Below are 15,391 nucleotides of genomic sequence, written 5' to 3'. Positions count from 1 at the left end.
TAAAACAGTGAAAATGCACTCATTTCTAATGGAATGACATAGAAATCAATAGAAGAACTGACTGCTGATCAATTGATAATTGACATCTAATCTGAAGGCCCAAGTCTTTCTGCAGATGTAATTTGAAAGAGAAAAAAAATGAAAGGAAAGTGCATTAATTTACAAAAGAAAAAATGTTTTCTGAATCCAGACTGTTATTAGCTCATTCCATGTTCAAGCATAAGTTCAGATATTCAATGTGAGAACAGAACCTACATAAGGTTGTTAGATGTTCTTGGTCAAAAAATTACTAAGAAAAGAGTTCATTTCAATTATTTACCTCATTACATGGATAATTAAAAGTAATAATCTCAAAGAGAAGACACACTTGCCTTAACTCCATAAGCTTTCAAGTAATACTTTTCTATTGGTTTCCTCCCCTGCTGAGTTTTGACATATTTTGGATGTCCAGTGATTCTAATATGAACTGTGATTTGGAAATGATTCTTCTTTTGGCACACAAAGGCATCATCTGTTGTTGAAAAATTAAATCCTTTATCTGTGACAATGTGATATCCTACAGCAGGTCTACAAAAACAAGGAGAAGGAATGGCAACTTTAAGTACTGACATACTTAAGTGATAACTTGAGCTCCTTTTTTTTAAATGTGTTGCAAAAATCCATCTGATTTTTAGTGACAAACCTGGACTAAAAATACAATGTTACAATGACCAGTTCTACAGTATTTTCTTCTTAGACTGTCAAAGGTATAAAAATGAAAACACACATAAAATGTCTCCTAATTCTGGTCTGAAAACCAAATGTTTGGAAACTAGAGGTTGAGAGGCTTCCATAATCCTCACTTACAAACCTGATATAAAGGAAGTCTGTGCACCTAAGAGCACAAACCAACCTTTTAGTGTATTCAATCATTCATTACAACAGTGCTACAAACCACAGTCTGCAGCTAGTGCTCCAGACAACAATGAGCTAATGAGCCAGCAAGACTCCCCACTTTGTTCACAAATTCCCACAGCAAGTGCTTCTGTAGAAGCTTCTGGGATTCCAATGAGGCTTTACTTAAGCTAAAAGAAAAGCTATCAGTACCAAACCTACAGCCTGACTTTAGGTTGCCCATGCTACTCTGGCTAAAGCAACTCTATTTTATTTCTTCAAAGGGCAATTTTTCACCCAAAGAGAAAGAGTATTGTGTGTCTATGATTCACAGTAAAGGAAAGGTATCAAAAGGTCTTTCTTTTAGAGACAGCAAACTCACCATTCCAATGATGTTTCTAGTCCTCTGACTTAAGTGATGGATAATTCTGAAATAACTACATGGCAAGGTTCTCTTGTATAGACATTGGCATTTTTGTTAATGAAAGTTTGATTATGATAATCTCATATGATGCTACTGAGAACCTCTCATTAACACAATTACTGAAGATGGATTTTCATTACTCTTCCACTATTATTTGGAAAAATCAAAATGTACAGGCTGCATAGGATATATACAGACCTTATTATTGCTTTATAAATTATGAACAGAAGTCCCCTTTCAAACAACTATCAATTACCTTGGACAGGGAATATAGAGAAAACTACTTTGGAATTACTTTGCAACTACTTCAAAACCACTAAGTTACGTGTTACTTCATATTTAAAATTATAATGAAGATTCTACCATCTCCTCAAATCATCATTATTAAAGAAGTAAAACTTACTGAGTTTTTCCTACGATGGGTATTTTTTAATTTATTTATATAGGAAATGAGTATATTTCATAGTAGGGAAACAAGTAGTTTTTCATATTTAGGTGTCAGCAAGGTCATTAGCTGATATTCTTTATGCAATTTCAGGCTATTTTCTACACACAGGCAAACAGCTTGAGAAGCAAAATTACAAGCGCCCACATCTCCGCAAGTTGCAGTGTTTGGACCAATGGCTCCCAAAGAGCAATTTCTTATTATAACTTTCTGAGTGTGTCATTTATAGTAAATAAGAAAAAACATATATTTTATTCCTAGTCCACAAAGAATGATGAGTCATACCAAGCAGTACAGCAAAATTTGGAATAACTTTTATGTTGTAATAGATATTCCTGTCACACAAGCATCCCTACTAGAAATATGCTTCAAGTTCCTCTTTCTGTTCAGAATTTAAGTCTTCAGACATCTTTGGGACAGAGAACTACCAATATCAGGGGCCAAGAATCTGGCAAGCAGACACAATGAATGGGAGAATTAATGGTAGAGTAATCTTTCCTAATTAATCCACCTCAGCTAACAGCATTTTTGTTGTGAAAATGAAATAACTAAAATGTTCAAGTACTGTATGAATAAAATGGAAAATAATAATTAACCTGAGAAATACCCCTCAAATGGGTACAGCAATTTGAAGGCATGGGATCAATTCATCTACACTAAGCAATGAGAAGCATGTGAGTGTTTTGAGGCCAACAGAATACAGGATCCCTACACAGAAAATCTGTGCAATGTGCTGTATTTACAGTGCATCTTGGAACATGAGCACTGCCATTGACCTCACTTAGAAGTAATACTGACTTCCTCTGCAAATAACACCTCAGTCCCCTCTCACAATAATAATGGCAACAAAGTGTGTATTGGGATATTCTATTGCTAAGCATCACGTAATCTTTCACAAAGAAATGTGTCTGGAACCTTAATTTTAGGTGTATGGGAAGCAACAAGTAACTGGGTAGTGGCAGGAGAGCAATGTCCCACCATCAGCACACAGCCCTCATGCAGTCATTGACTGAAAGTGCAACCAGGAGTTGGAAGCCTTCATTTAGAGTGAATGGTCATATCACAAATTCAGCTGGAGGTTTCTGGATCCAACCAGCTCCCAAGGAGTGTAACAGTCTGCTCTCTTGTCGTGTCAATCACTACCTGAGGAGAAGGGTTGTGTGGGGCATAGTAAGATGTGCAATGCCCCTATCCCCCTGTGCAAACAGGGAACATCAGTGTCCAGCAATGACACTGATATACACCCAGACCCCATGAGACATTTTGGCAGGTTAGGCGAGAGGAGCATTAAAATTTACTGTGCTATGTAAGTCCCATGTAGACAGTGACAAATTTTTTGCAACAATCCTGAAGAACTTACCAGATGCTGTAGAAAAGGGTTAATTTGTTAAAAGGGTTCATATGCTAAATATTAGAAGGAAAAAATCAGGAATGTAAAGTGAATTTGGAATTACCTTTTCCAGATCATGTGCCAAAAAAAAATTATTTACAGTTTGATTAACACAGCAAAAATCTACATCTTTGACTGAACAGCTGCATGTCACCCACATATCTATAATTATTAAGACTTAAGTTGTATAAGCCCAGAAGTAGCACTGATAATGTCTAATGTTTTCCTTTAATATTTTAGGCCACTAGAGGGAAAAGTGCCATATGCCTTGTAATTACTTGCCCCAATGCATTTGACAAAATAAACAAAAGTTACCAAGTATCTTAACTCACTTTTCGTTTGCCTCTAAATCCCTGAAGGAAATCAGAGAAACTGGCATTAATTTCAACCAGTGTTTCAAGTTCAATTTATCTGATATACCTGCAAGTTCATATTTCATCATACCTGTTATACTTCCTTCTCTGTTCTTATTTCCAATAAGAACAAGGGATGCCAAATGTATCATTTATTCCTACAAAACTACAACAGGTAAAAAAGGCGAAAAAAAGCCAGAAGAAACCAATTTTTTTAAGGGCAAACATCAGTGCTTACAGTTTTTCATAATTAGAGTCAAATAAGCTGTTCCACTGAGAAGTTTGATATGGTTGCCATGTAAGAGCTTGACAGTATTTTTCCAAAGCTGCATTCTGTCCATCACTGTCATATTCTGGCACTTCAGCAGCACAGTCCTTTAGAGTTGCTGTGGAGAGATAGTGATAATTCAGTTATTTCTTTTGGGACTAGCAAAAAATCCTGCATAGACATTTTTACAAATATATTTACATAAATGCACCTATATTTAAATCACAAATGCATTGCATATATGTTTAAATGTGATTAACCTCTGCAGTTATTCCACAAGATTGTGTTATATTCTCTTGCTCTAGGAAATAAATTTTTCAGCCTTCCTGATTTGCAAAACAAATGTTTGATTGACATGACAAGTAGTACTTTCTATTTTTATTCTCTCCAAAAGGATGAATAGTTTCCTTCAGGGGAGGGGGGGAGCAGGAAGAGAAGGAAAGCTAAGAATTCTACTGTACATCTGCAACACTGCAAGAAGCAATTAAGCAAAATAATTGCATTTGTTTCCCATTCCCTCTACCACAAGTTTGAATTGAAGAATATACTACAGGAGGCACAGTTTTCCAATAGCAAGCACATTCACCACTACATCTGGTCAATCTCCTTACTGCTTTCTGCCTATACATCAGAGAATTCTTTGATAGACAGGGTGAACCCCTATTCTCTGAGATATTATACATTTTATGAAGACAGAGGAGAATGTGATAAGAGAGACAGATAAATAGAGTGCAGTAAGGATAGGAGAAAATCTGTCATTGAGCATATAACTAAGATCCATCCACAGCCAGCAACAGCATAGTAAAACAGTCTTCAGAATGACTTCAGGCCCAAGCTTAATTTGCAAGTCCCTGCTTCTGACTTACAGCAAAGAGAGATAGATAGATAGATAGATAGATAGATAGATAGATAGATAGATAGATAGATAGATAGATAGAAAAACACCACAGTAAAGAAATTCACACCTCACTTCCAAATTATCCCCATGCCATTTTCACCCATATCTCTGTTCTTTTTCCAATGCATGTGTCAGTGAGATTTTATTAAGAACAACACCCAAAGAAAGCTTGTTTCAAAGCTATATATTTCAGTATTAAAATCAGCAAGAGCAATTTCAGATATAGAAGTGTCTGCTTGTCTTTTATTTTCAGCAGTGGTTGACTTAGAGGACTAGTCACAATCAAGAAACACTGATTAAACAAAATCAAAAATCTTTAAACAAAAATATCAAAGAAAAGCAACTTACTAAATCCAGTTGATACTTATTAAACATGTTCTAAAAGATTGATTTAATCCTGAAAAATAACTTACTCTGAAGAAATAACAAGCCACTCAGATTTTTCACTAACAGACATGGGTAAAATTCCTCAGGTAAACTGGTCATTACAAACTGTTCATTCAGAGAGAGCCTCACACTTCACAGAGGCTGATTCATTTCTGTACATACCTAATATGGTTTTTTGTATCAATCAGTATGAGCTTATTTTTTTATCTTGATAAAACAATGAACCAAAGCAATATGGGCAAGGTGGGAAAGAGCATGCTGCTTTTACCAAGCTTGCTTATGCACACACTTTGTAGAAAACAAAACATGGAGTGAAGGAGATAATGGGAAATGGCAATTTCTTTGCTCATCCACCCCACTAATTCCCTGCTCAGCTGACCCAAAATTGTTTATTAGCCCAGTCAAGTTAGTGCCAAGCAAAGTAAGCCAAATATATTACCATCTCTGTAGTGGAGGTCTGCATATGTAAACAGGCAGAATGTTCTATCAAGAAAAGCCTCAGGAAACATGAACCTCTAATGCTCTTTTCTCTTGGCCAAATAGAAATAAATCCTGGCTCTCCAAAAAGGTAAATTCCTCCAAACTGGGTAGTGGAGTACAGACCAATAATACCATTACATTTTCTGAGCCAGCAGGAGCTGGGTTCCTCAAGTATTCACTTGTCTATGGCATAAAACACTAAATTTCCTCTTCACACACTTGCTCACCTTGTCTGGAATCCTGAGACTGCACTGGAGAATCAATCCCATCTCCTAGTAATTGGGAGAGCTTCCTTTTTTTGCTTGATGCTGCAGAAATACTTTTGTGAAAACACATGTTGCATTACTCCTTTATAAATTTAAACATAGATTTTCCAGAATCATAACAAAGAACACCCAGGTACCTCTTATCTCATTATAACTGCACTGTCATGCAAATTCTGATTTGCTCCAGGAGGAGACTTTTGGTGGGTTTTTAAAACTGAATTATCCAATTTTTTCCTTCCAAAACGTCTTCTTTTTTTTTTTATTTCACATGAATAAAGAAGTTGATTCCATTAAAAAATTTATACAGTGCATCAGTGGCACGGGTTTTAGTTTCCTGACATTTGCATTAAAATTACAGCTTTTATCTTGAATAATTTTCCTTTTTACTAGTTAATGTTAAAATACCAGAACATTTAAAATAATTGAGCATGCAGAACACATTGGTGGGTTCATATGGCACATAGTATACAATACTGCTTCACTTGCTTACATGGATATGAAAACTCCTTTCTCTTATGTTATTTCCTAGAACACTTACAAGATCCTCATGCACAAATCTCTACAACAAGTATTGAAAAACACCTCAATATTTTTATAATCCAGTCATGAAAAACCTGTTGATTTCTCATTACTGTTTTAAAAATTGAAATGCACTACTACTTCCCATCTAAACCTCAATCAAGGTATTTTAAAGAACCCTCAACCACAAGTGTCTCAAAAATGTCTAAACACTGCCATCCTGTGGAAAATCCTACACCCACAGGGACTTAAAACCAGTCTTACACCAGTTATACTGGTTTTTGCATGTCTCACCCCTTGCATAAAAGCTCTATCATTTACCCAGAAATCTGAGATGCATTAGGCTGGAAGTATGAATAATTAAAACCCGAACAGCTGGAGGATGTGGAATGATTCCATGGAGGCACAGCATTTTCTGTCTTCAGGCAGCAGCCTTGGGAGATGGTGCAAGGATACCCCGTGGCACTGGGGTCAGGGTAGGTCCCCATGAACCTGCAGGGAAGCTTGCTGGGTGCCCTGACAGATGGGCATGGGAGAGGAGGCTGCAGCCCACTGGGCCACACAGCATCACACCATGGGGCTGAGAGAAATAAACAGAGAAGAACATAAGAACAAGGAAGAGGAGCTGGAGATCTTCCTACAGGCTTGGGAGAGGCCAAATTAATGTCACCTACTTTGTAGCTGTGGTGGGGAACACGGTTCTGAGCTAGAGTCTGGTGGGGAGTCTGGCAACTGGCTTTGCCTGGGGATCAAAAAGAAATTTTAATTTCTCCTGGAACAAGACACAGAAGACAACAACAACAAATGCTGAAAGCAAGTGGAGGGGGACCACTTGCTTTCTACTGACAAGGGTCTTCAGGAAGCATTGCTCACCATGTGTGCTGCCCCTTCTTACAGGAGCAATGTCACCTACACTTCATCAGACCATCTCCTGTGGCTCTCTGCCATGAAGGAAGACCCAATCCCCATCCCTTCTCACCCAAATCCCCCCTTCACAACCTGCTCATTTCAATCCTCCTTCCCATGAGTGGTTCTTCAGTTACCTCCAGGCACGTCAGTGGCTCTCAACATATGGCACTCACAAGGGATTTAAGCCCCATTCTCTCTAAACTAATAGTTAAAAATCTGTGGCATCTTCATGTCTCTTAAGGAAGAGAAAATCCTATGCCATCTTGCTGCCATTCAGAGGAGCTACAGAGGCTTCCTCTGTTACACTTAGGAATAGATGGAGGTTCAAGAAATGGATTCTCAATCCTTTCCTATGAATTGTCAGCTCAAACACTGCTCTGAAGCCTGATCTGAAACACAAGTCTTAAGGTGCTTGTTAGGCTAAAAATGCAGCAGCAGAGGAAGGATAACAGAAATCTAATGAGAAACAGCTCCTGTACCAAAGCTGAGTGTTCTCTCAGAAGCTGAATAAAATAAAATTCCTTGAAGAGACACCCTCATATGTATAAAAGGCATGTTCACACACACAGAGCAAATATTTTCAAGCATCAATGGAAAATTTTCACTCTATTGTTTCTACTGTAGGTTTTATATTTCTGAGTTTGGATAGCATTAAAGAGAGCCGTTTCATTTTTGGCTACTGCCTATTACTTTTGACATCTGCTTGAGTATTTCTTAATGGTATTGCTACTGGTCTTCTAACATGTTATGTCCACAACCCTGCATTTTGGGTAGCTTCAACCACATGGCTCCTCTTTAAAAATCAATTCTAAAATTCCACATTAGAATATTCTTTAATTTCCTTCAAAATAGATTCTCTGATGCTTTTAAATATCGTGACTACAACACTCTAAACCTTGTTTTTGTTTTCAGCTTTGAATAGTTAGTAAATATTTCTTTTTTCTTTTCCCTGTGGGATATTAGATCCATATATACTGAATTCCAATTGTGCTTTGTAAAATTTTAAAAGATACATACATAAAAGTCTAAAACTTCCCTTCTGCACATTCAGTTCATAGTCTGGCTTCAAATGTTGCCTTGGTACTTGATTTCTGCTTTAAGGTAGATTATTTCAGTAAAATAGAGAGACAGATGTTTCTAGGAGAAAGTATTTATGAAGTTAAGAGGTAGTAGGGATATATCTCCAAGTTAGAATTTTACTGAAACTGATACTGTGCTTTTTGAAGGAAAATAATCTGTAGTTTAAATTATTCTACATTACAAACATAGTATATCAATGAAATGCCCACTCAGCAAAGGACATGGCAACCCTTTTTCTCCTTTCACTGATAATGTGGAAGGTATTACTGTGGCAAAAGATGAGGAAATCACATGGTGCTTCACACGTAATGTAAGAGAAGAATAAATGTAATGCTGATGGCCTTTCTGATGCAAGATGATCTTTAATGGAAATTTCAAGGTACACCCAAGACCTTGGTGGTAACAGCACCCTTTTCATTGCACATGACATTATAGAGTTTTGCATTTTCTATGTATATATGGAGGCTTTTAATATTTTTCTACTTTGAAGTATATTGACATGTTTCTTTATGCTATTCTATTCTGTTTATGCACAAATTTTCTGCACTACAGACAAATGCTTAATAATTTGACCTGTACAGATCTAATGATTCAGTAAATGTTCTTAATCCCATAAATAACAAAATAGAACTCTAGTGTAAGTGTAAAATCCTGTACAGCCTCGAAAACATAATAGTTTTACAGATGGTTTTCTTGCATGTAAGTACTTTGTAGCACTGTAACTATAATATCAACTTACTTAATCTACATAATAGCATATATATATATACATTTACATTTTGGATATACTTTATGTATAAAAACAAAATAATAACATTTTTAAGTTGTCATACAGGAATTCAATAATCTTGTTAACCTACAACACATTTAGTCACTCTAAAAATAAAAGTTCTGGATATTTACATACAATCTTCTCTTCATTCTTCTTTACTTTTTTACTGTGGGCAAAGAGAATCAATTCATTATTCATTATTTAGAGCAGGTAGGAGCCTATTTGGCTCACTTTAAGTAAACGTGCTGCTAAATCTGTCTAGAATGAAAACTTCAATGTTTAATTATTTTTAAAACACCCCTTCTTGCCCTGCTTCTTGGCAAGTGCGAGTGTCACCCTATTAACAGTATTTTGCCTTGAACAACAATCATCTGACAGTTGTCTAGATGAAAGATTTGGTGTTTAAGTCTTTGATAGATCTATACTACATAATTTTCCACCCCTGACCATAAGCTTTCACACTATGTATCCTTTGATAGTTTTAAAGTTAGTCTCAAAAGAGACTGATGGACACTTTCTGTTCTAAGTATTAGAGTGAAAACTAGCTCTGCTTCCTTCAAACTGAGGGACTCCTGTTGTTCTCTCAATTTATTATACAGTAGTCTCACTTATATCACTTATTCTGTACATAAACAGTAAATTAGCACTTACAGGAACGTTAAAGTAACAGCTCTGCATTTAATGTCACAATTAGCTCGACAGTTGTGAATCAACTCAGACACTATTATCACTCATTCCATTGAACAAGAAGACTACCATATTTCCATTACTGGCTGTAGTTCATTTTTTCTAAGTCCTCCTATGCAGCTTCAAGAAACAATGCCAAGAGAGGCACAATCCCCTTGAAACTCAGAATGCATCATGGCATAGATAAATTGTTTCTATCTACTAACAAAACAATCCAAGAGCTGTGGCTAAGGAGAGGAAGTACATTTTTCTATAATACTTACAAAGTTCCAAACTCTATGTCACTACCAATGAATTCTTCCAACAGGCTTGTATCCACCATTGGATTTTCCAAGGCTCCATGGACATCTTGCCCTAAGGTTAAAAGTAAAAAAGAGAGAAATTCAGAGGGCATTGTCAGTGTTTTAGAATAAGTGATGCTACCAATGGTCCTACACAAAGGAAAACCAAATCTGTCCTGTCTCATGTGTAGCAAAAGTGTTATTCTTCTGGTTTAGTCACTCTGGGAAAAAGGAGGGTGAGAAATGCAGAGTAATTAACAATGTGCAGGGACACTGCAGATTACAGTGCAGCACCAGGCAAACACACTGAATGCATGGCATTAAGGCTTCAGGGAATTACTACAGCAGGAGGATGAAGGACCCCAGTCTGCAACTGAGAAAAAGGGTTTTGAAGATAGTTTCCAACTTCTTTACATTGAGGTCTTAACAGTTTTTTGGATTGAAGCTCAGATATTGTCTTACACAGATCCACTTGGTACATTAGTACTCACAAGTACTGCAATGAATTTCTGATCTAAAACTCCATTTAAAAATCCACCATCTGAGTTTAAATAAAGCCTGAATAAAGCTTTTAAAATGTTTGATTGGTAGCTTCCTTTTATTCTAAAAAAACTAGCCCACTAACATGTTAAATGTATTAGCGAATAGAAAAGTTCAGTACTTTGTCCTGTGTTGCTTAGTAACTGAAGGCTATAAACAGATTTTATGATTATAAAGTTTCCGGAATTTATGACAACTTTTGTAGAAAGTCAACAGCGACTCATTAAAAAACCCAGCCAAGCAGCCCTACTCTGCAGGCTCCCCGCCTCTGCAGCAAGCCTTCCATAAATACAGGTGTGGCCAGTCAGAATGCAAACAAGATAAGGGCCTTGACATTCCTGCTTGAGCTGCAAGTGCTTCTGTCCCACTTCCCACACGACAAAATGGACCAGCCCACAGAGCCAGAGATGTGAGGCTCAGCCTAGAGTCTGACACCAACCATGTCCCCCCAGCTCGGCAGGAGCATGTGAAAACACAAAAGGGTTAATCTCTGCCTCTGAGCCAAGGAGTAGTTACTGCCTTTGGTGCATTTGCTGTCTTCTCACTGTACTACCTTGCATAGGACACTTACCCTAATATATCTTCAGTTCCTTCTCTGATGTCTTTGTCTGATACTGTTCCTTCTTGATCCAGTGTTTAGAAAGGACATTCATGCAAGCAGAATCTAAAAATCCACCACCTTGCACAGGATTCCCTCAATACATAAATCCACTTTGCTAATAAATATTTCCCAAATCGCTTTGTGGTCGTAGATTAATCTAGTTATTGTTTACTTGTTGGTGCTGTAGCCCTAATTTTGACTGCCTTTCACAGGGGGATAGCAACTTGGAGGTGTGCTACTGATAGATCCTTGCATCTCAATTTATTGATGATGTACACAAAACTGTCCCATGCACACCAGAGAACAGATTCAATAGGTGCAGCCCACTAGCTTATCTCAGCAAAGCTGGAACACACAAAGTCTGGAAGGAGCAGCAGATCGCTTTGCAAAACCAGCTAGAGAGTGAAAAAGAGACTGGGTTTCCTTAGCAGCCTTCCTCAAACCTGTTGGATTCTCATCCTTTCATTCTTCATGTCTGAATGTAGGGTCCCCCTACCTTGAATTATAAACCTTTCTCCTTTTACTAACATAGTCCACAGGAAAATGATTCTCTTCTCTTCTCCTTCTTTTACCCCACCTGTTTTTCCTGTTCAAACCACCAAACTCTCATGAAGAATTATAAACTTTGATTACTAACTTGAGGCCAGAAGTCAAATACAAAATGTTTTTCCTGTACCATACAACCAAGAATCCTTTATTTTGACCAAGATCAGAGACAGGCTCTTTTGAATCAAAGAATACAGCTCTAAATCAAATATGGACAAGGCCTTTCAAGTGGACATCCCAGAGTTCAGAGATTAGCTCTGTTGCTAAGTGATGATAACAGAAATATCTATCATTTCTGCTTAATCTCTCCACTTTGCATGAACAGCTAAATGGCAAGGAGGAGAATGAAAGAATAAGCAGTGCTGGGAGAGGAAGGAAGTACACCAGGAAGACAGGCCACCACTAATGAATGTTTGTGACGCAGGTACATGGAAGAGTGGGCACATTCTGCTGCCCTGTAGAACGCTGTTAATGTACTTTCCAGGTCAGTGGCATCACATACTAGCATCTGTTTCAGCAGAGAAGGACCTCTTGGATCATATGCAAATTTATTTTAAATGGTGGCATCCATTTCACAGGCATTTGATCACAGTAAGTACTTAACAGATATGGGCACCAAGCAAGACAGTCACTCACCTGGATGTTACATGCTTGTGAGAGCAGGGAACTAACTGTGTGTATATGGCAGGACAAGCCCTGCAGTGAGGCTTCTGTGAAGCACAGAACCATGTGCCTGGCTAAGAGATGCTGGAGGGTATGTGGAGTCAGCAGCCTCAATCATCAGCTTGGCTCTGCTTGCAGTTTAGTTTAGGCTGCAATATGCCCAGAAGTCTCTGGAAGAGTCTGCACTGAGTGACACATTCAACTTTGGTGTCACTGTGCAGAGGACTACCTGCTACCCAACAAACAGATGAAGATGAAAGGACAAGGCAGTGCCATGGCAGGGAGTTCACACACAGATGTTTGCAGAACACACACTGCAGTCACAGCACGCATATGATTATATATTTTTCTCATTTCTTCTTAAGCTTGATACCTCTGTTGTTTTGTCCCCAGGTCTAAAACCTGTCAGTAGTACCACTGTCTTCTGTTTCCTGTCCATTCTCACCTAGCCTGTCCGTAATACCCAGCCACAGGCTCCCAAGGAGAAGTATGAATTCCAGCCTATCAATTTGACAGTTATTCTTTGGCAGACATCCCCTTCTTTCCTCCAGACATGAGGCTCTCATCACCTGGCTCCTCAGCTTGACTCTAAGGTCCTGTGACCAAGTCTCAATCCCTGAAAAACCTACCTCGATCAATTCTCTGAACACTTTCATGTAGCCTTATGTATAGCTGCATTTAAATCAGCTGCCTCCTTTTCACTGGTATCTAAATGGAAAGTGAAGGATGGGGGACAGAGAAATAGTATTGACTAAAAATCAATACTAAACTAATAATTGCCTGACATTAGAAGAGGATGCCAGGAAGCTCCTAGCCAAGTCCAGCTATTCATAGTAAGATCAGTGTTAAAATATCACCTATTTTACACATGAAACAATCCTTATATACCAGCTCAAGGGGTAAAAACAGCACAGAGAACATGGTCAGTGTTCAGTAATGCTTGTTGAACAGACAAATTCAAGTTTGCTACAAAGCCTTGCAACTTGAGGGATACGTTTCTGCTTGAGAAGTAATAAATGATTTCCACCTTAAGACACCTTACCATGAAAAAGAGGTTTCAGCACTTTATGAGCTCCACTGTACAGGCTTAATGGCCCAGCTGAACCTCACTGACTTACACTAACATAAGTATTACTTATGGGGCTTAAGGCCCTTCTTTCATGGTAATGGACTCCAAGACTGGTTGCCATTTAAATTGTGTACAAAAGTCCAGCTCAATATGACTGGAACAGACCTGCTGTCATTGACACAAGCTGCAGAGCTACAGGGTTATAAGTATAAACCAGCTGCAGCCAGCCAGGAGGTATCACAGCCTAGGTTATTCAACTTCAGAAAGACCTGTTACTCCAAATTGTAAGGAGTGAGTTTGTATTAAGATACACTTTTTTTTCCCCCCAAAGTAACATTTTCTATAGAAACAAATCTTATAATAATATTTTATATTTTTCATTTCATCTTTTATTCTTTCAAACTCTCATCCTTAAAATGATATGTGGCACCCCTGAGGTTTCAGTGTTTTGTATTTTAAGGGCATGTTTCTTCAGTGGCTTCATTATTTACCACAAACTCTAATCTATGTTCCATGTTACCCATGCAGAAGTATGAGTATACAGAGAGCAGATGATTCCACTAAGGAAGAGATTTCTTTGGATCACAGACAAAATACATGCATTTCAGACACCTCAGAGTACCTTACAACAGAAAAGACCAAGTTCAACAGTAACTAGGCTGACCTTCTACCAGATCTCTCTCATTGATAACATCAGCAAGAACAGATTGTTCTGCCACACACAGGTGGAAGAGCTAATCAGGAGCTCTGACCTTCCCTTGACAAATAGGAACTTATGGACTCTAAAATGCAGAATGTTTTAATTATAAATATTCATTTCAACAAGAATAATAGGAAAAAACTTGCATCAAAGATGAGATCTCTAATGTACAAGTGAAATGAAACAGAAAAAAAAAATCAAAACTTCCCAGCAACACTATACAAAAGCCATTTACTTGAATGAGAAAAAGCCATGGTCAAATCCCAGAGTCATATCTAATCTAAAAGTTCTGTCAACTATTCAAAGAAGTGACTGCAGGGAAAACAAACATTATCTCACTTTCCTTGAGAAAAAAATCCTGTTTCAGACTGTCCCCTCACAATACTGCAGATGCAATTTTGTCTTACTAGTGAATGTCTAAACAAATATGGACTGTAAGGAGCTAAAGCACAAGGCAGAGGGGACTCTTTTCATTCATGAATTTCAAATAATTTTACCAAGCAGATCTATAGATTCATTAACTGCCAGCTGATGCATTTGTACGCTCAAACTGAACCACTGAGGAGCCACTCAGTAGCACCATTCTCCACTTGATATCACAAGATCCAGTTTTTCTTAGCCTTGAAAAACCATGTTCTAACACTGCTATGACTAATCACAGAGACCACCAAATCAACAGTAGCAATTTACGACTCTTGCTTCATGAGGTTTCGCCTCATTGAGGTGTTGTTACAAAGCCAGCCCACAAGCTGTAGTGCTAAGTTGCAGAGATGCCACTACTTAAAACTGGCTTTGTGCTCAGTAAACACAACCTCTGCTTAAAAAGAGGGCTAACCACTTCTCTACTTCAGCTTGCTCCCTTTTCAGACTTACCCATGGTTTACAAAACCAAGAGAGCCTACTCCATGCTGAATGAATGATTGGCTCTTGCAGCCTTGACACATATCCGTGTCCAGATAATGAAATTCAGCCATCTAACAGCATCACTGTGTGCTGTGTGGCCTTAGCAGACCCGTCACATTCTAATGGAACACAGCACAACCACATATTATGGAAGGGACGTGACATGCCAAGATGTTTTGTTTTTCCTGTAATTAAAAGGAATCAACAGGGCTTCTCACCCTGGCACACACTACCAAAAGACCTTCTAAAAAAGAGTTGAAGTAATAATTATATAATTTAAAATAGTAATTCTCATTAAAGAGCTTATACAGCTAAAATCCCTGCCACATCTTCTACC

The 15,391-nt window shown here is 37.9% G+C and overlaps 1 protein-coding gene across 1 annotated transcript in view; it reads right to left on the bottom strand.

Annotated features, from left to right (window-relative positions):
- Positions 1-15,391, bottom strand: part of MYRFL (myelin regulatory factor like) — a 40,422-nt gene that overhangs the window by 23,573 nt on the left and 1,458 nt on the right. The window contains exons 2-7 of the mRNA XM_036401742.2: positions 10,015-10,105; positions 6,978-7,045; positions 6,625-6,883; positions 5,746-5,837; positions 3,724-3,871; positions 372-567 (exon numbers count right to left, since the gene is read on the bottom strand). Coding sequence (XP_036257635.1) covers positions 372-567; positions 3,724-3,871; positions 5,746-5,837; positions 6,625-6,883; positions 6,978-7,045; positions 10,015-10,105 — 854 coding nt within the window. The remainder of the gene's footprint in view (positions 1-371; positions 568-3,723; positions 3,872-5,745; positions 5,838-6,624; positions 6,884-6,977; positions 7,046-10,014; positions 10,106-15,391) is intronic.

The sequence above is a fragment of the Molothrus ater genome, chromosome 5 (assembly GCF_012460135.2).
Source record: "Molothrus ater isolate BHLD 08-10-18 breed brown headed cowbird chromosome 5, BPBGC_Mater_1.1, whole genome shotgun sequence".
Taxonomy (NCBI): Eukaryota; Metazoa; Chordata; class Aves; order Passeriformes; family Icteridae; genus Molothrus; species Molothrus ater.
The sequence above is the reverse complement of the archived record's forward strand: the minus strand, read 5'-3'. Positions and strand labels throughout refer to the sequence as shown.